At 42.3% G+C, this 21,913-nt stretch overlaps 1 protein-coding gene across 9 annotated transcripts in view; it reads left to right on the forward strand.

Moving 5' to 3' along the window:
- The window catches only part of NFASC (neurofascin), a 258,666-nt gene that overhangs the window by 120,758 nt on the left and 115,995 nt on the right, over nt 1-21,913 (forward strand). For 6 of the 9 annotated variants that reach the window (XM_007481241.2, XM_056815786.1, XM_056815790.1 and 3 more), the window contains one exon: nt 3,265-3,373. Coding sequence is in view for 2 of the 9 variants with exons in the window: in XM_007481230.3 (XP_007481292.2) it covers nt 3,265-3,373 (109 nt within the window). In the remaining 7 variants the exon portion in view is untranslated. Of the gene's footprint in view, nt 1-3,260; nt 3,374-21,913 lie in introns of all 9 variants that reach the window. The other 3 variants (XM_007481242.2, XM_056815787.1, XM_056815788.1) reach the window with 1 other exon arrangement.

Consider the following 21,913-nt stretch of genomic DNA (forward strand, 5'->3'; position numbering starts at 1 on the left):
GTGGATCAAGGCAAACAGAGGTTAAGTGACTTGTCCAGGGTCACATAGCTAGTAAGTGTCTGAGGCTAGATTTAAATTCAGATCTTTCTGATTCCAGGCCCAGTGCTCTATAGTCACTGAGCCATCTAGCTCACCTTCCCATAGTCCATTCAAATGTCCCCTCTTTTGTGAGATCTTCTTTTACTAGTCCAGGCCAGTAGCCTCTCCCTACCATTCATAGAACTCTGAATATATACTACTCTTGTTAGTTATCTTTCCATTTTTACATTATTTATGAGGGTTAACACCTTTAAACCTGGTATGAAAAATTACAGCATCACAGGATTTAAGGTTGGAAAACACAGCCCAGATTATCTACATGAATCCATGCCCATAAAAGTTGCTGAATACATGTTTGGTGATGAAAATAATGATGGATCAATACTCAGTAAATATTTGTTGACTGGTTGTTGTGGTACCCATAGTTCTTAAGGATAGCTGGGATGCCATGTGTGAGAGTGTCATGATACATCCAGGGATTGTGCTTCTTGAAGCCAGGGGAAATGAAATCCCTATGACCTTTTGTAATCCTATTTGCATTGACTCCATTGTTTTATTTATTTTATTTATTTATCTTTAGACCATTACCTTCTGTTTTAGTATCAATTAAAAGATAGAAGAGCAGCAAGGACTAGGCAGTTGGGGTTAAGTGACTTGTCCAGTGTCACATAGCTAGGAGGTATCTGAAATGAGAGTTCAACCCAGGTCCTCCCTACTTCAGGCCTGGGGATTTAACCCCTGTGCCACCTAGCTGCCCATGCCCCATTGCTTTTTGGGTTTTTTAAACTTTTTTTTAATTCATGTAGAAATAATTTTTATAATTGTTTTCTTACATTTTGCAATTCAGATTCTCTCATTCCCTCCCTGTATCCCTCCCTGAGGCAGTAAATAGTCTGTTATAGGTTATACCAATGCTTTCATGCAGTTCGTATTTCCATATTCCCTTTGCCTGGGACAGAGGACATAAATCATACATGCAATAAAAAAACTCATGAAGGAAATGAAGTGAAAGGTCTGCCCCATTGTTTTAAAGCTGGGCCTTGAAATCTGTGGTCTCCCAGAAGCATCGCTGGTATAATGTGTCTCATTTCCCCTAGACTGCTTGGCTACAACTGGCCTGTGACGTAGAATGTGTGTGGTCAGTGTGCCCAAAATCTAATAGGGCACCTCCCAGGGCTAGACCCTGGCCATTGAAGTGGCAACATGTGTTATAGAAGAATTTTTTCCTCACTTAAGATTTGGACAAACAGCTTTGAAGGCTTTAAGAATTATAATCAATGTAATATGGAAAAAATTTCTTAATCAATTAAATAAAATATTTAAAAAAAGAATTATAATCAATGCGATGATCATCCTATAGTTATAGAGGAACAATGAGGAAACATACTATTTTCTTCCTGACAGAAGGGTTATGATTTTAGGGTGTAGAATGATACATATATGTGTATATGCATCACACATTACATATTCATGTTGTTGTGGCCTCATTTTAGTTGTGTCTTCATGGCCCCACTTGGGTGTTCTTGGCAAAGCTACTATAGTAGTTTGCTATTTCCTTTTCCAGACCATTTGACAGATGAGTAAACTGTGTAATATTTATAGGGGAAATGGGTGGGATTGAAGAACAGGGGATACTAAGGGTTTTGTAACAGGGAATGAAGGAGTTGAAGGGAGGGAGGGAATATGGCTGCCGATGAAATAAAAGGAGAGAGATATCCCCTGCTGAGAGGTTAATTTTGAAAAATGGAGTTCCTGAGAAATGGGCGACTTATGATAGCCTGGAGGGATGTCTTCTCTATGGATTGATGTGGAAGATACCCCAGAGCAGGTAAGCATGGACCCTCCTGAGGGACAAGCCTCCCCCCAGACTTAGTTGCCCAGCAGGTGTCCAATAAAGACAGTTTATAGTTGACTGGGTGTCCTTGGGTTCAGCTCCCTCTATGTCCCCTGAAATGACAGTCCTCTTATCTGACTGAGGGTTATTTAAATAAAGATGAATTTAATAACACTTTTGGATTGGGGTGATATCAGGGAAGAGGGATTTCCCTAGATGAGGGTTGAGTCTCTCTCAGCTTTTGAGCTGAGGCCAGACCTCACAGGCTGGATGGAGGGTTTCTTTATTCCTGTCTATGCTAATCTGTGCTAGTTTTCTTAAGTTCAAAGTCCTAGCAGTAGGCAGCAAGAGGAAGACAAGTTCTGACCTTCAGAGCTGGTTGGGCCCGTCTCTTCAGGCTGTCACCCCTAAAGATTTGCCTTACAGTCCAAAATGCTTCCCTTAAGTCCCCCTGTCCAATGAACACGATCACAGGGATCCAGGTAGAGCACACAGCTGGGAAATTCAGGAATAGAGGCACTTCTATCCAGATACAGGGAGTGAGGCTCCTTCCAGTTCCAGGACCAGGAAGCAAGTGATCCTCAAGAGACCAACTGTCACTCCCAGTTGCCCCTCCCCCCACCAACTGTCATTCTTGTCAATATCTTCTCTCTAACATTCCAACTGCTGTTTGTTCCACTTGATTGGCAGAAAGTCCAAAACTTGCTTCAGTTTTCCTTTCCACAACTGAGGCAGACAAGGTTAAGTGACTTGCTCAGAGTCACACAGCTAAGAAGTGTCTAAGGCCAGATTTGAACTCAGGAAGATGAATCTTCCTGATTCCAGGCCTGGCACTCTGTCCACTGTGCCATCTATACATGTACCTATATAATAATTATTATCATTTACATGTAACATCACATACATTTAATTATTCATATATACAGCTAGTGTCAGAGGCCAGATTTGAACTCAGGTCTTCCAGACTGCAGGCTCAGCACACTTTCCATGATGACACTTAGCTGCCTCTTTTCTTACCTACAGAAGCCAGAAGAAAACTATGCACATTAATTTGATAGATCTGAGGTCTCACTGATGCACTTGCCTTCTCCAACACTACAGATTACAATCCATCCACACCTTATTCCCTGTAACTCTTGTCCAAATCAATTTGTAAATCCCCCACAAGACATCTGTCTTTTTGTTTGGAGAGTTAGACTGAACCCTTATAATAGACAATAAATGTTTCTTGAATTGACTAGTTTTCCTGATGATATTCTAAAAAGTAATGAGATCGTTGTGGGTAAATTGTCCCCAATGTATATAAAACTCTAGGGAAATGTCCCAGCCTTGAACTACACAGAGCTTTCTCCAGGAGTGACCCTGTGAATTTCCTTTGTGTTTCGAGACAGGTCACTTGACTTATGTGCAGTTTGGGAAAGTGGAGTTTTCCATCCCTCTGCTGGCCAGGACAGTGCCTCCAAAACTGCTTCAAAAAGAAGGGTGAATGAAACAAAGAAGGTAGGTGCATCTGGGGTTGGGTGGGGGGGGGGGGAGTTATGTTTAAGGAAACAAAGCCCTGGGTTATTGGATTGAGGAAAACATTTTCTAATCTTTGTGGCCAGGAATAGTCTTCAAATATTTGTAGAAATAGTGTGTGGAATTTACATTCGACTTGTTCTGCTTGGCCCCAAAAGTTAGAGCTAGGAGGAAGGAGGGGGAGTTGAAAAGAGGCAGATTTAGGCTCAATGTAAGGACAAGTGGAAGGGGCTATCTCAGAATGTATCCATCCCTGGCCATTGAAGGTTTTCATGCCGAGTCTGGATGGACACATGTCAGGAGTGTAATTAGAGTGATTCAGACTTCAGGTATGGTTCAGATTGGATGAACTTTGAAATCCTTTTCAAATCTGAAATTTTGTAATCCTAAACAGATTCAATCAGGAACTGTCATCTCTCAGGAAATCAAACACTGTATGTCAGAGATCACCTAGAGACAAATCACGGTCTAAATCAGTTCTATGAGAAGGTTTGTGTTTGTGTGTGTGTACACATACATGTGTATATTTATACATACACCTACATACATACATACACACAAGTGTCTATTACCTTGACTTGTAGGGTTTTTCATGATTCTCTAGGCTATAGAAATGAAAACTTCCCCTTCTGAAGGTTATTGTCCTTGGAATTCATTTGTTTTTGTTTTCCTGGAGAAAAGAAGGGTGGAAGACATTTGTAAATGTGTCTCTGAAGAGGGGCAGCTAGGTAGCACCAGACCTGGAATTAGGAGGACCAGGGTTCAAATCTGACCTCAGATACTTCCCAGTTATGTGACCCTAAGCAAGTCACTTAATCCTGATCTCCTAGCCCTTACCACTTTTCTGTCTTAGTATTAATACAAAGAAGAAAGGAAAGGATTTGGGGGAAAAAAAGTCTCTGAAGAGTCACAGGGGATGGGCAAGAGTAGGAGTTAACTATTGTTTTTCACCTTCAAGAAAACTCAAAATGAGGAAATTACATCAAAATTACAGTGTGGATTTTTAGGTTAGACATTAGGAAGAACTTCCTGACAGTGTTTTAATGGGAGGGACTGTCAAGTTATTTGAAAACAGTAAACCAATAAACTCTCTTTGTTGCCCATCATGATACCAAAGAACCCTGATCATCAGGGAATGTTTCCTTACATGGAACCTAAATGTTTCCTTTTGAAGTTAAAGTTTCTTCCCTCCGATTTCTATTTGCACTATATAGTAGAGATGGAAAAATCATGCCAAGAGTAAAAAAAAGTTTTCATTAAACCAGGGTCCTCTGCTGCCCATGTTTTTGGCTAGGGGAAGGCTATTTTGCAGGACTGTGCTTAAAGCCGTGCATCGCCAACTGCAAAACAAATCCTCCTTCTTTGAGAAGGACAGAGCTGGATCGATGTTGGCTTGCCCTTACCAAGCAGATGCAATCATTAGACATGAGTATTAAGTTATTGTCCAGGGTGAGCACCTCTACTGAAGAATCAGCAAACAGTCTAGCCTCTGACCCTCTTCCCCCACCCCCAAGCTTATGTCTCCTTATAGTCTTTTGTGCACATTGTGAGTGACAGCTCAAGCATATGGGAGATCATCAGAGGGAGGGTCTCCAGGGGATATGTGAGGGCCCCTCCTGGGAGGGTTAGGAGGTGGCTAACAATTGGCCCTTGGCAGATGAACAGCTGTCCGAGGGCACAGTGAGTGACCACAGGGGGAGATCAAACTAGAACAACTCAGTGTTTCTGAGATCAGCATTGCCCCATCTGGGATTCAAACTTCCTTTTGCCCTGAAGCAATGCTAGTTTTAGCTTCAGCCCCCTTGGGTAGTAGTGAAGGAAATGAAAGAAGTGAGGTATGAAATTTTAATGGTAAAATAATTGGCAATTTATCACAAGCTTATTGCTTGAGCTTCAGGACTAGGCTAGATTGAATGGATCTCTTCATTCCTTGAGTTTGACATTTCTCAGCACAGGTTTTCTTCCTCACCCCATCTCTCTCCCCAAATGTTTTCCATTCTCAAATGAATAGGGCCCAGCATTAGGAGGCAGGGTGAGAAAGCAGAGGATATGCTTGGTAAGCCTTTAAATTCTTTTGGGATTTTAAGTAGAATGTCAGTTCTTCTCAGGGATGGTCTCTCAGAAGTCCCTGCTTCTCTGTTTAGACAATGCCTTCATCCTTCAGGGCATGGCTGTGGCTCATCTCCAGAATTTTTTCAGGTTTCATCAACCACATTTGGAAATCCATCCCATTGCCTGCTGGACTATTTCTTTCTGCATCAACCCTGAATTTTGAGTGGGAATACTATTCTCCCACCACCATTTTTCTTTTTTTATATTTTGAGCTCACTCATTTCAAATAATGGCATGAAGGTTTGTGTGTAAAGGGCAAATAAATGATATAAACTATCATAGGCGTGATCTGCTGAGGTCTGTGAAGGATTCATGCTGAAACCCAACTTTGCATCACTACTCTCTGTTTTGTCTTGGGTTCCCAGGGCCCCTTCCACATATTTTTCTGCCTTCTTTTCTTCTACCCAGATCTTGGGCTATAAGAATGGGAGACTGTAAGCCTCTGACTCAAGTTCCCCCAATCAAAGGGGAACATCATCTCTGTCAACACAAACCAACTTCAGTATTCTTGGTGCTGAGCACAGTGGAGAACAAATTAGTCAGAGCCTCTCCCCTCTGGACATTTCTCACCTAATAATAATTCCATACATTTTTTTAAAAATACATTTTATTGTTGCCTTTAACTTTACATCACAGTCATTTCTTGAAAGAGAAAAATCTTTCCCCTTCTCCAGACTGAAACCTTTTTTGCCATAAAAAGGAATTATGGAAAAATACTGGCTTCAGCATCAGGAAGATGAGAGTTCAAGACCTACCTTTGGCCCATATTGTTTGTGTGACCCTAGACAACCCACATAATTTCTCTGTGACTCTAAGTCTATGCTGAATGGTTGCTGACCCACATTGTTAGAAGTTGCCTTACCAGAAGCTTCTTATACCTAAATGAAGTCACAAGTCTAATTTTGTTTTGGGCAGCTAGGTAGTAGAGTAGATCAAGGGCCAGGCCTAGAGTCAGGAAGATTCATTTTCTGAGTTCAAATCCAACCTCAGACACTTACTAATTGTATGGCCCTGGGCAAGTCTATTTCCTTCATTTTCCTCATCTGTAAAATGAACTAGGGAAGGAATTTGCAAACCACAACAGTATCTTTACCAAGAAATCCCAAATGGGGTTGTGAAGAGTTGGACACAATTGAAACAATTAAACAACAACAAAGTTTTGTTTTAACTTTAGCTTCCCATTAGTAAATTTTTTATTTACAGAATGTAGTCATTGGACACATATATATAGTTCTTCTTGTTTCATCTGACTTCAGGTCATATAGATCTTCTCATGTTTCTTTGAATTTCTTGTATTTGTCACTTCTTATGCAGTAATATTCCACATTCACACACCATACTTTTTCAATCATTTGCCAACTAGTAGGCGTGTACTTTGTTTTTAGTTCTTTGCTCCCAAAAAGAGTGATGCTATGAAGACTTTGGTGTATGTGAGACCTTCGTTTCTAACTTGGATTTCCTTAGAATAGATGACAGTAATTGAGGTTGCTTCTCAGAGGCTATGATGAATATAGTTATTTTCTTGCAGAATTCCAAATTAATATCTGGAACTGTTGGGCTAATTTACAGTTCCACTGACAGTGTATTAGTGTGCCTGACTTCTAACAATCTAACATTAATTATTCCTGTTTGTCATTATCTTTGCCAATTTGTAAGATGAGAGGTGAAAACTAGTGGTGTTCTAATTTGCATTTGTCTTACTGCTAATGATTTGGAGCATGTTTTAATATGGTCATTTATGGTCTGCATTCCTTCTTTAAACAGTAGTCATATTCTTTACCCACTTATCTATTGTGTTACACAGTTGTGTCAGTTCCCTATAGTTGTGGCTATCTGACTTTTGTAATTGATGTTTGATGTAATATATTTCCCTGCTTATAATTTCTCTTATTCTAGCTTCATTAACTGTATCTGTCTTAACACATACAAAATTTCAATAATTCTTTTTTAAAAGTTAAAGCTTTATGGATGCTTTTTGCATTTAATTAATCATTTCCATATAGACCAACACCCCAGGCCCCACTTCACCTCCCTCCCAACCTATGTAAGAAAGGAAAAACAATTAAGCAAAACCAACACATTGATCATGCATGACAAAAAATGTAATATTCTCTATCCATGGTCCACCAGGAAAGGAGAGGAGTTCTAATCCCCTAAGAGATCATTGTGATCGCACACCATTCAGCTTTCTCCCAGTGGCCCTTCTGCTTATGTTTCTGTAGTCACTTTGGGTATTTTTTCCTGATCTTGCTTGCTTGGCTTCCCCCTCTATTTCTCTGATTCCTCCCATTCACCTTTTCTTAGGCTGCAATGAAGAGAGGTAAAAAGGAAACAGACATTTATTAAGCACCTACTATATATGCTGGGCACTATGCTAAGCATTTTACAAAGATTATCTCTTTTGATCCTCACAATTGGTAGGTGCTATTATGATACCCATTTTTATATAGTACAACTTGTTCAGTCAGTCATGGAATAGTTATTTGCTCCAATAAAAAGTGGGCCTCTTAAAGTTTTTCCAAACATCAGTTTATATGTGGTAGCATCTGATCCACACAATAATCATGGAGACAATTATCCTCACCATTTAAAAGATAAGGCTAGGGCAACTGGGTGGCTCAATGGATTGAGATCCAGGCCTAGAAATGGGAGATCCTGAGTCAAATCTGGCCTCAGACTCTTCCTAGCTGTGTGACCCTGGGCAAATCACTTAACCTCAGTTGCCTAGACCTTACAGCCCACTTCTGCCTTGTAACCAATAATTAGTATTGATTCTAAGACAAAAGATAAAAGTTTAAAAATGAATAAATAAATAAGTAAATAAATAAGGCCAGGGAAGCTAGCAGGCACAGTAGATAGAAAACCAGGCCTGGCGTCAGGTCAAACCTTGTCTCAGATACTTCCTAGCTGTGTGACCCTGGACAAGTCACTTAATCCCAACTGCCTACCTTTTACCCTTCTGCCTTACAGCTATTACTAAAATAGAAAGTAACAGTTAAAAATTAAATTAAATTTAAAATGAGGTCTAAAGCCCAAGTGACTTTCCTCAGGTCATATACACAGCTTTACACAGTGGCAATGCAAGTTTAGAATCACAATATTAAAACTGGAAATCAGTCAATAAGCATTTATTAAGTGCCTATTATGAATCAGGTACTAGAAGGGCCCTTCGAGGGGATCTAGGATCTCTCATTTTTCAGAACTTTTATCTCTTCAGTTCTTAAGGTCAGTATTTCTTCCCTGCCACTCCTGGCTCTGGTGTCATTGATGGGGCCATATGATAGAGATCCTACAGACCTCAGTGGAAAAGTTAAAGGTGTATCCAAGGATCTCCCAGGCAAGAACTAGAGGAGGGCCATATCTTGGGCAAAGTGACATTAATCCAGGTTTCTTTAGGGCCATTGCCTGGTTTACTTCAGATCTTGTGTTCTGGGAATGGTGTTGACTTCCACAGTTGTCACCGTGAAATGTTCCGTAGAGCACAGAAGCCAGATTATCTCCCTTGGCTTTGCCTGCAGTCAGTATCCAGGTGTGGATCTAATTCCCTCTGACCAGGTTGCTCTGACAATGACGGGGGAAAGGAGAGGCTCTCTGATGTCCCCATCCTCTGTTCCCTCTGGCTCTTTGCCTTTTGTTTCCAAAGTCGCCGCCATCTGGAGCTGCCTTATGGCATCTGCTCCTGCTTTCCAGCCCCCTCCCTGGGAGCAGCAGAGTGCCTCTGTCACTTGCTTGGGCTTAATCCCCACCTCCCCCAAGCCCAGCTCCCTGGCTTACCAGTTTCGGTCAAGAGGGCAGACACCTGTCCTCTGACGCATGGCCTAGAAGTCACCCGGCTCTCCAGAACCCCAATTATCCAAATGGATCCATTTGGTTAATTGCTTTCATGCTTGTTAGCTCTCTACCCGTCCCCAATCCTGGGCTCTTATTCCTCCCACCTGCCCCATCCCACCCCTCTATGAGTACAGGGTACTGCGGAGACCTCAGGACTTCTAACTATGGATGAGGGAGACCCCAGAAATTTTGGTGGGATATGCCTGCTGGTCTTTGCACCACAGCATCCCTCCCAATCTCTGGATAACCAGGCCACCTCCAGGGACAGCTCTCAGGACTTAAATTGTCTAATACCACCATTTCCTTCTGCACTACCTGAAGGGCAATGCACATGGATAGTTTTTATACTTTTGTACCTTGTCTACTGGAAGACACATTGATCCTGAATTTAGAGAACCCTCCATCACTTCTCAAGGCACAAAGGCAATCCTTCCAAGATCTGGCCTGCCACCTTTTCCTGGGGCCACCAATAACTGCAGAAATTGATGTGGCAGTGAGGTCATAGTTAGTTAGAACTGGAAGGGACCTCAGAAGTAATCTAGTCCAACCCTCACATTTTACAGATGAAGAAACTGACATCCAAGGAAAAAGGCTCACAGGTATCAGTTTCAGAGGTGGACTTTGAATACAGATAAGTCATCTGAATCCGAAGCCAATGTGTGCAAGGCACAGAGATGTAAAACCACTATGCCTCTGTTCTTTTCATTTCATGTCTGCTGAGTCTTAAGAAAAGCAGACAGAGAGACGCAGAGAAAAAGACAGACAGATATATAGAGACAGAGAAACAAACAATGAGACACAAGAGATGGAGACACAGAGAGGCAGGTGGAGAGAAAGACAGAGAGAAAGATACAAACAGACTTACAGGGACAGACAGAGACACAGAGACAGGCAGTGACTGACTTACAGCGACCAGCAGAAAGAAACAGTCAAAGACAGAAAGATGCAGAGAGAGACAGACCAAGAGACGGAGGCAGAAAAAGAAAGATGGGCAGAGAAACAGAGACAGAGACACATATAGAGACAGGCAGAGAACCAGACAGTGATAGGCACAGAGACAGACAGACAGACAGAGAAGAGACATAGACAAAAAGAGACACAGAGAAACAGAGACAGAGAGAAAAGAGAGAATGGGAGAGAATTTATGAAGCATGTATTATGTGCCAGTCACTGTGTTAAACATGGGGATGACCTCTTCTCATCTCCTCTCCACTTCTTACCGATGACCTCTATGTAGCCTACTCACTTCCTCAGAGGCTGAAGTGTCTGCTGATGTGCCCCACTCTCAGTTTTTCCCTCGATCCAAAGGTACAGCCCTGGTGATGACTAAGAGTTTATCCTATTGACTGGCATATGAGAGAGCCCGGAATATGTATAAGACATTTCCAAAATGTCTCTTAACATGTCTCTTTTCATGACTTTCATGACTAGGTATTTGGAAACTTGACTTTCAACTGAATTGCTGTATCTTATACCTGACAAAGGCCTCTAGTCATTTTGTGGCCTCCTCTGTTCCTACTACTATATCCCTCCAAGTCCTATGAATTTTTACATCTCTAACCCTCTGGAACTCTAGCTCCTGAAAACAATTTTCCAGACTAATGTCTGTATCTGATGTAAATTCAAAGAGTTGAAGGGAGGGAGGGAACAGATGCTTCTACCTCCTGCCATCTTCTTCCTTCTCCTCCCCATGTTCCCTTCCCCCCTATCACATGTCACACAGGAATCTGAAAAATTCAATTGTGCTCTATACCGCCCTTGGAATTTCCACAGCTAAACCAATATTGATGGAGGGACATTACATTGGGAGTGTTGATCTGGCTCTTGGATCCCTGGACTTGGGTTTCTTCCAGCCACTTCCCATCTGGAAGCAGATGACACCAGAAGACAGGGCATTGGGGAAGGGGGTTGGCAAAAGGAAGGGGTTAGGATTTAATGGAAGATTTACTATAGTTCTTTAAGCATAAGAGGCCATAGCAGCAGAAATAAGCAGCATGAGCCATGCTTGGGATGCATCAGAATGTTACAATTAAACAGAGGAAGCAAAGGATGCTGTAGGCTTTGAAGCCTGGACTTCCTCCTTGCCAGAGAGGCTTCTGTGACCCCTAACTTTATTATTCAGTCTTCAAATCAACTTTATTTCATAGTATGTATCATCTACTTTTTTGTGGATTCTTCAGAGACCAAGCCCAAGAGAGTTTAAGCAACTTGTCCAAAGCCACATATATAAGACAGATGCTCAGGCCAGACCACAGTCTTTGGCTCCTAACTCCTCATCTAATGCTTTACTACTCACCCTGGATTTTCTTAGCCAGCCAGTCAGCCAATCAGTGATTTCTGAACCTTTCCCTTATCCCCAGTGCTGTCCTCAAGGAGCTAACAATGTGCCTAGGAAAGGAGGATTTCTTGCTTCTGACATCCTGACCTTTTGGCTTTTCTCCCTGTCTACCTACACTAAAAAGATTTTTTTAAACCCTTACCTTCCACCTTAGAATCATTATCAACTATGCTCACTCCTACTATTGGCTCCAAGGCAGAAGAGTGGTATGGGCTAGGCAATGGGAGTTAAGTGACTTGTCCAGGGTCACCCAGCTAGCAAGTGTTTGCAGCCAGATTTTAACCTAGAATTCCCCATCTCTAGGTCTGGCAAGATGTTTTTCAAATGAATTTTCCAGTGAGACTTTGGGGCTGAGGATTCCCAAATGAAGAGCTTAAAATTAATGACATCCTCAGCAGATGTCCCCTTCTCTGGGTTAACACAGATAGACGATAGCCCAAGACAACAATCAGAAGTTTCAGTCATAGTCCACACAGTCCTCCAGGCCTCCTTGCTCAATGCAAGAGAAAAAAAAAGCAAGATGTGGGTTGGTTCTCCGCAAGTAGGAACCTTTTTTGAAGAGACTTTCCAAAGGTAGTAAAGGTCTCAGGCTGGCCTGAAAAGAAGTAAGCTGTCTTCCCACCTCATGCCCTCTTCTTAGGATCATGGATGCCCTAGAAAGAGAAGGAACCCCAGAGACCATCTAGTCCAACTCCCTCATTTTATAGAGGTTAAATAACTTGTCCAGGGTCCCATAGGTAGGAAACATCAGAAATAGGATATAAACCCTAGTCAGGGCTCTTTCCATTGGACCTTGCTGCTCTCCTCATTCACCTTTTCCCCCATTCCAATACAGCCTTCAAGCAGTGCCAGAAGAAACCGAATTTATCCTGGGTGACATTTGAAGTTCTGACTGTCCTTTCCAGCAATATTTTAGAGAACTCTAGAGCCCATTTAGACACATGCCACATTGACTGGTCACCCCATGTCCCCTTCCTCCCTCCCCACAAAGATGATGTCCTTATTTTGAAATCATATCCCTTGAAAAGTAGGACCCAGAGAGGAAATTGCTGCTGCTGCTGCTGCTGCTGCTGCTGCTGCTGCTGCTATCAGCACTGCCAAGGGGTATGATGAAGGTGTCTCTCCTGTGCAGGTCTCTGGGGCTTCACTTCTTCCCTTTCTGTGAAGATGAGGAAGGATGTGTATAATTGCTGTGAAAATGTTCCCCGCTTCAGTAGAGAAGGGATGGGGAACCTGGGCTGCTTTGCTAGGGTGCTAAAAGATTGTTTTTTCCCCTTTTTTTCATTATGGTATTTTTGAAGCTCTTCCAAGGAGGAAGGAATTTGTTCTCTCTCTCTTCCTCTCCAGTTTTGTTCCTTTGGCTTCCAGAGAGGCAGTATTAGAAATAAACAGGTGCTCTGAGTTCCTGGGGTGAGCGTGTAAGAGTCATTTTTAATTCCTCCTTGGTAATCTTGCTCAGAAACAGGGTGAGAACTTAACAGATTGAAGGCTGGACTTGGAGTTCAAATTCTATCTTGAAGTCTTACAGCTGTGTGACAACAAGCAAATAATTTCATTTCTCTAAGCTTTAGTTTACCTGTTTGTAAAATGGGGACAACGATGCTGGAAGTGCCTATATTGGGGTTATTGTAGGATTCAGTGAGATATTGTATGTAAAGTGCTTGGGAAACTTGGTGGGGTGGCAGCTAGAATTGAGAGCCAGGCCTGGAGCCCAGGAGGTCCTGGGTTCAAATGTGACCTCAGATACATCCTAGGTGTATAACCCTGTACAAGTCACTTAACTCACATTGCCTAGCCCTTACTACTCTTCTACCTCAGGACCAATACTTAGTATTGATTTTAAGATGAAAGGTAAAGATTAAAAAAAAAACTTTAAAGGGCTATAAAATTGTCAATTATTATTATTTATTAATGGATCATTAGAGAAAAAAGATCATATCTCTAGAGCTAGAAGTGTCCTCAACAGCCATCTAGCTGAATCTCCTTACTTAACAGATGAGGAAACTGAGGCCCAGAAGGTTAAATTACTTTTCTTAAAGGTAGTAAGACAGAAGAGGGATACAGGAGAGGTTTGATTAAGGGAAATCCATCAATAATTCTAAAAAATAATTTTAATCTTTCACTTAAGGTCTTTCCCTTCTTATCTCCCTTTACCCTAAAACTCCCCAAACTATATACACACATCAAAGATACAGCTGCAAAGAAATGATTACATAAATGAGATTTGATAGAGGAAGCAAGCCCCTGGGTATGTATAGAGAGTTGGGCCTAGAGTCAAGAAGACCTAAATTCAAATTCAGCCTCAGACATTCTCTGTATGGCTCTAAACGTCACTTACACCCTATCTGCCTCAATTTCCATACCTGTAATAAAAATAACACCTGCCTTTACAGGGTGGTTGTGAGATGATATTTATAAACACTTTGTAAATCCTAAGAAGAGTAGTCAGGAGGCCAAAGAATAGAGTATCGGGCCAGGTACCAGGAAGACTCATCTTCCTGAATTCAAATCTAGCTTTAAATATTGTGAACCTGAGCAAGACATTTAATCCTGTTTAACTTCATTTTTCATCTGAACTGGAGAAGGAGATGGCAAACCACTCCAGTATGTTTGCCAAGAAAATCCCAAACGGGGTCAGGAAGAGTCAAACACAAATGGAACGACTCAATGACATATTATTATTATTGTAGTTAAGATATCTGACCTCTTCTCCGAGGAGTGTTCATCTATGCGCACTCCTAGTCGAGGCATGAATGAGCAGGGACAAGGACAGCAGCCACAAGTGTAGTGTCAGAGAGAGTTGGCTGAATCTCAGCCCTTGCCTTGTTGCCCTTATCTCTCCTAGATATTCTAGCCACCAGCCTGGCTATTTGACAAAAGTGACCCTTTCGCTCTTTGTGGTCACCTCAACTTATTTCTCCAACTGGAAAGAGTTACCTTCCTCGGGTGACCTGAGAACAGTCAAGTGGGATGACATTGGAGGGCCTCTCTGAACCTCAATTGCTTCATTAGTAAAATGAGAAGGGGCTTACTAAGCTCAGGGTGTAGCCATTCTTAGGGATGCTTCTATATCCCTAAGAATGGCTACACCCTGAGTCTCTTCCCCAACTGAAGCACTCTCAGAGTTCACTAGGACTTAAAATCCCTTTGAGGAAATACCTACAGGTGATCCTAACTAGACCCCAGCTCACAAAGCTTAATTCTTTTCTCTTGAACCCTTTTGAGAAGCATCATCTGTCTTTCCTTTTTCAATCCAACTAATTGTTATATGGCTATTGACTCTCACTCTAAAATGGCTGCATTTTTGTATAGGAATCAGGCCTTTCTGGTAGGGATAGCAATGCTCACATATTACCTTAAAGGCTTTGGGAGCTATTTGGGACGAATAAACCATATCAATTAAAAAGCAAGGGGCACGAGGGCAGCTAGGTGACTTAGTGGATTGAGAGCAAGGCCTAGAGATGGGAATTCAAATCTGGCCTCAGACACTTCCCAACTGTGTGTCCCTGGGCAAGTCACTTAATCCCCATTGCCTAGCCCTCACCACTCTTCTGCCTTGGAGCAAATATACAGTACTGATTCTAAGATGGAAGGTAAGGACAAAAATAAATAAATAAATGAAGCTAGGGAAATCCAGATGGCACAATGGATGGTGCACCAGACCTGGAATCCCAAAGATTTAAGTTCAAACATTAAGTTGTCACTTGACCCCATTTGCCAAGCCCATACCTACCCTTCTGTCTTAGAGGTATTACTAAAACAGAAAGTAATTTTTTATAGCTTTATGCTTCTCCAAAGGCCCCAGAGTGAACACCACAGATATCCTTTCAGGTTACTTTAAGGGAAGGGCAAACTCATTTCCTCACTCTTCCTCCCTATCCTGCCCCCTCACCCAAATAAACAGTGACCATTCACCATTTCTGTGTGTAGATTATTCCTGGTCTTAGACCAGAAACCAGCTAATTTTCAATCAAATCTCTCATCTTGGGCTCAGACAGCTCCCTGTTGGGCAGGGAATTGGGAGCATTTGACGCCTTCTCTTTTATCCTGTCCCAAATCCCCGCAACTTCTCTGACCTAAAGCTTATGAGGAGGAAGGCTTAGGAATGGCAGACATCACTATAACAAACAGATCAATATCGATAGTTAAGTGCACAGACTCCCCCTCCCTTCCACCAGAGCCCCTCCTTCCTTCCCTCCCTGCCCATCAAAAGGAGCCAAACACTGAGCAGATGGAACCCCTTCCCCACCCCCTCCCCCCAATCAGAGAGAAGTAGGGAGAAGTGGGAAGGAAGAAAAGGAAATCCACATCTCCAAAGGTGACTGCAAGAAAATCCCAAAAGACTGCTCACTTCTACTCAATGCAGGCAGAAGGGTTTCCCTGGCCCGACGACGTCGTCTCTCTCTTTCTCTTTTCTGGGGGTATGGGAAGAGGCAAAGGCCAGCAAGGAGGTGTGGTGAGTACTGTTTGGGGATGTTAAGCCTCTAGACTAAGCACTAGAAAAGGGCTGCCAGTAAGGAAACAAGCAGGCAACTAGATTCTGGCTCCAGAAGAGGAGAGAGCTGCCAGAGCATTAGAGCTGTCCCAAAATGGAACAGACAACCAACCGTAGGTGATGCTAAGCTCCCCGTCACTGAAGGCATTCAGATAAAGACAGAATGATCCTTGGAGAGGGGTTTGGGCCACAGAAAGCCAACTCTGAGATTCTTCATCGAGACATAAAATTGATTAGAAGAGTATGTTGTTAATTTTATTATTTATTAAATATTACTTATTATAGGATTCCTTGAGATATTGGGGGGAATCTCTTAGGCACAGAGCAGAAATTGCTCTGGCTCTTGGGCTGGCATTCCCCTGCAAAGAATGAAAACCAGAGGGTGCCTCTCCCACCCAAAAGCACATTGACTGTTATCTGTGGCACAGCAGGTCCCTATCTATCTTTTTTCTCTTTGTCTTTTCTGTTTAGGGATTAGTGTTGGACAAAAGTACCACTGTCTCCTTGGCAGTGCTGTGGCTAAGGCCCAGCCTTTATCTATGAGCAGACCGAGGAGTTAGGGAGGAGGATCAATTTGAGCTCCCAGATGTGATCCATGATGATTCTGGGCTCAAAGGGGTGGGTCCCTGCACCCCTTCTCCTCCAGCTGCTGAAGCAGGTGGTTGTGAACCAACAATGAACATCGAGGAGTGGTGGTGGGCTGGGGAATTAGGGAGAGAGACTTTTTTTAGCTGTAGCCCTTTGTGGACCCTGGAGCATCAAGCAGCTCAATAGTCCCTCTACTCAGTATTATTCTCTTTCTGAAAGAGACACCAAAGGGGTGAGTGGTGGGCATAACTGTCCAGGAATACATTTTTATTTTAAATGTTATAAATCAAGAAGTATTTATTGATTGCGCCTACTCTATGCCTGGCACTGCACTAGGCACCAAACAAAATTGAGACATTCACTGTCATCAAAGAGCTTGAAAATGAAGGGGAATGCACCCAAACAAATATTAATATAAAGTAGAAGGCAATGGAGCAAAGGAGAGATCCAGGAAATGTACTCTAGAAAAAGCTGAGGAGGGAAAGAAAGATCTCAGCTGGGAGAATCAGAGAAGGCTTTGTGGAAGAGGTAGCACCTGAACTGAAGAACTGAACCTTCAGAAAAGAAAGATTTGGGTATTCCAGGAATAGAGAGGTGCTGGTCTGAGTGAATGCCCAGAAGAGGGGGATGAGCACTGATATGTTATATTCAGGGAATAGAAAGAAGTCCATTCTGGCTGGAGTGTAAATCAAAGGGAGGAAAATGATGTTAAAAGGAATCTGAAGGAAGATTCAGGGTAGCACAGGAGAGAAGCTAATCTATACAGGATTAAGAGCAGATTTAGCTTTACTATTAAATCAGGTTTGAAGCAAAAAAAGAACTCCAGAGACAGAAATTCTGTGCTCTTACTGTCTCATCATTTTTTCCCATCACATTTTAAATGCCTCCCTGAAGAGCTATACCTTGCATGATTCCAAGATAGAAGGTAAAAGTTTTTTAAAAGGGGCTGCCACTGAGTGTCTCAGTGGATAGAGAGCCAAATCTGGAGACAAGAGGTCCTGTATTCAAACCTGTCCTCAGACTGCCTTCCTGGATGACCCTGGGCAAGTCACTTAACCCCCATTGCCTGGCTCTTACTGCTTTTCTGCCTTGGAAACAATACTTAGTTTTGATTCCAAGACATAAAGTGAGGGACTAAAGAAAAAAAGAACCACACCTTGACTCAGGAAGTTTTAGTGATGTCTGTCTAACCTTCTTTAAGCCAGGGGGCTAAGACCACGAGGAGAAGCAAAGTTTGTCAGTGTTATTCCCTGTTTGGGGCTTTGGGATCTCTTATCTGTCTCTTTGAGGAAATGGCGAGTTGTTTCATGACTTTGGTTTTGGGGGGGGGCTTCACTGAAATTTTCCCAGGGGCCAATTCAGTATCAGGACCTCATTTCTACTGGCGTATATGAATTACACGCATTTATTCCTAGCAGGTGCTTAGTTCTCCAGGCATGTTTGAGTTTAAAATGGTACATTGTTCCCCTAAATAAAAGTCACTGTGATTTTCACCAGCTCTTACTTTTCTTCAGTTATTAGCAAATATTTATTATGTTCTTACAGCATACAGATCACTGTGCTATGTGCCCTGGGGATATAAAGTTTAGTTAAGGTTCAGTCCTTTCCCTCATGGAGCTCTTAGTCTAATAAGGTGACAAGAAACAAACATAGATAACTCTTAAACACAATTTTTCATGGCACATGCACAATAGTTACAAAACAAAGGGCTATGTGAATTTAGAGAGTTAAATGGTTACTAACAAGGTATCAAGGAAGGTTTCATAGAGGAAGTAGCTCTCAAACTGTACTTCAGAGGATAAGTAAGGGGCTGTTAGGTGTCTCAGTGCATAGAGAGCTAGAGGTAAGAGTGTAAAAATAATAGTAAAGGATAGGCAAGAAGTAAGCAGATGAAAGGCAGGGAAAGAAGAAATTATAGGGAATAGGATGAGCAAAAGATAAAATGTTATAGTGGTTCTAGATTCTGTCTTCACCCCCCAAGACCTTTTCTAGCAAGACCTCACGAACCACAGCTTCATTACCTGCAATGGATTTGAACCTTTAGGGAAGCCTGTGAACAATAGAATCACCTGCTTCCCTCAATGGACCCTTCTCCATCCACTAATCCTCTTCCTTTACTCATTCCTTTCCTCACTCGTTAGCATATGCCAGTTCCTTCATACTCTCCCAGTGATTCTGAATGCCCAGCCATAGATATATAAGCACCATTTCCTCATTTCCAATTACCTACTCCTATATTCCCATTCCCTCAATGCTTTCCCCCAAATCTCTAATCTAAGATCTTCCCACCCCCTTCTACTATACCCTCTGGGATGCCTATTCCATAATTAGCAAGCTTCCTTTCATCTTAAACTTTTTTCTTTCTCACTCCTGCCATCTTCTAGTACTCAGTGAATCCTGGCCACTCTGTCCAGCATTTAGGACATTTTTTTTTCTTATACTCCTGACTCATTGGTGGGAGAATGAGAGTACTCCCTGAGAGGTATTGATGTTTCCTGAATTTCCTTCTCAAACTATCTGCTGCATTTGATACTTATCTCTTCTCTAGGTTTTCATGCCACTAGTCTCTCCTGAGCCTTCTCCTCCCTGTCTGACCACTCCTTCTCAGGCTCCTTCACTGGATTTTCATCCACATCATGCTCACTAATATACGTTGTCTTGGGAACTCTTTCCTTCATCCTCTGCCTTCTCATTTGGTTAAAGCTAGAACTGTGTATAGAGGACTAGCCATACTAGCCATAGTTTCAGACATCCACTGGAGGTCTTGAAACATATTCCTGAGGACAAGGGGGAACTACTGTATATTTTTCTTCTCTAATTCTTTTCTCTTTTGAATTTTGCTCTTACTATTTTTTAACCATTACCTTCTGTCTTAGAATCAAAACTGAGTTTCCGTTCCAAGAATGGAAGAGTAGTAAGGGCTAGGCCATGGGGGTTAAGTGACTTGCCCAGCTTCATACAGCTAGGAAATGTTTGAAATCAGATTTGAACCCAGGACTTCCTGTCTCCAGGCCTGACTCTCTATCCACTGAGCCCCCTAGTTGCCCCCTCTATTACTATTAAGGACACCACTAACCTTATCACCCAAGTCCACCTCCTTAATTCTTCATCTTTGCTCTCCCTACATATCTAATCCATTCCTCAATCTTGTCAATTTTCCTTTTACAACATCTTTTTGTAAGCGTGTCTCCATTCCCACAACCTGATTCAGACCTTCATCACCTCTTACCCAGACTATTTTAATGACCTTCTAATTGCACTTGCTGCCTTTAGTCTCATCCTCTCCCCCCACTCAGTTGCCAAAGTGATGCTCCTAAAGCCCTGGTCTGCCCACAGCACCCCCTTCCTCAATAAAAATCAGGGGTGCCCTATTATCTGCATAGTCAAATACAAAGTCTCTGCTTCTCATTAAAGCTCATCACCACCCAGCCTACAATTTCAACAATTCCAATTTTCACATACTTTCCACATACTCTCCTGACTGACGACACTGGCTTGCTTGCTGTCTCGTCTCCGTGCCTTAGTCTGGGCTGGATCTCATGCCTGGAATTCCTCCGTCACCTCTGCCTCCTACATTCCCTGGCTTCCTTGGAGTTTCAGCTCAGATCTGCTGTCTGGAGTAGGATGAGGTGTTCCTGGTCCCCCAAGGCTGCTGCTTTCTCTTTTCAGGATGCCTTCATTTGGGCACCTTGTTATTTATATCTCGCCTCCCTTATTAGAGCATGAGCTCCTTGAGGGCAAGGGCTACTCAGGTGTGTGATTTGTGTCTCTAGCTCTTAGCACAGTGCCTGTGAATAGTCAACATTTGGTGGTTGTCATTCAGACCCTTTACAACCCATGGACCATCACACTCCAGACCCTCCTGTCTTCCACAGTCTCTTTCTGTCCAACCATGTTCATGTTTGTTGTAAATGTTTATTGACTGGCTTACTGAAAGACTTTGAATGTCAAATCAGACAAGTGCATAAAGAGGATTATTCTGGCAGTGGTATGAAGAATGAATTCAAAGGGTGGCACAGTGGATAGAGTATTCCAGATAGGAGAGAGATTAGATTTATCCTGTTGGCCCAGTGAAGATCACTAGGATTATAGTGAAAAGTTTCATGAAGGTCAATTTCAGTAGAATGTAAGGAAGAATTGCAAAGTCATCCAAATTTTCTAATGATGGATCTTGTATTTGCATTCTCAGTCTCTCACAGAGCCTGGCACATAGTAGGTGCTTAATAAATGCTTGCTAATTGTTCAGTTGATTAGGTTACCTAAGGAAGTAATGAGCCCCTCAGTGATAGGAGTATCCAAGCAGAGGCTAATGGACCATCTTGTCAGGGAGGCAATAGAGGGGAGTCTGGCTCTGGATCCAAAGAGATGGCCTGGATGTCCAAGATTCTAAAGTTCTAAGATTTCATTATTCAAAATAATATTGGCTGGATTCTCACTGGTTCCTTCACTGACATGGAAGGAATTAGGAGACTCCAACTATGTGACCCTGCAAATCACTTGATCCTATTTACTGAGCCCTTGCTTACCCATCTGTTTTAGAGTTGTCACTAAGTCAGAAAAGTAAGGGGTTAAAAAAAAAGAATGAATTCAAATAGAGGAAAGAAGGGAGACAGGAAATTTTGTTAAAAAAAAAAAACTATGAGGGAGAGAGAGAGCCTAGAGAAGGGATCCTGGGTTCAAAACCTCAGATACTTCCTAGCTGTGTGACCCTGGACAAGTCACTTAACCCCCATTGCCTTACAGCTCTTCTGCCTTGGAACCAGTACACAGTACTGATTCCAAGATGGAAAGTAAGAGTTTAGAACAACAACAACAAAGACCATAGTGATTGATGGATGATCACAAAGGCTTGTATAAGAAAAGAAACAGAGCAAAGGAATTAAATATAGGAACTATCATTGTAGAGTTAAAGTGACCCAGGATCTCCATGGTAAATACTGGGGGGAAGGATGGGGATGGAAAGGCAAAATTAACTATAGTGATTGGGGCAAGAATGCCCGGGCTTTCCAAAAATCTGCCTCTGGTACCAAATCTAACTCATGATCATTTTCTGGCTTTGTCCAGAATGGAGAGGAGATGCTTGGGAGAGAATCTAAACCAGCCATATAGATTTAGGTTCTCAGAAAGAATTGGAAGGTTTGCATTCCATCATATCTTC

The sequence above is a fragment of the Monodelphis domestica genome, chromosome 2, assembly GCF_027887165.1.
Source record: "Monodelphis domestica isolate mMonDom1 chromosome 2, mMonDom1.pri, whole genome shotgun sequence".
In the NCBI taxonomy this organism is placed as follows: domain Eukaryota; kingdom Metazoa; phylum Chordata; class Mammalia; order Didelphimorphia; family Didelphidae; genus Monodelphis; species Monodelphis domestica.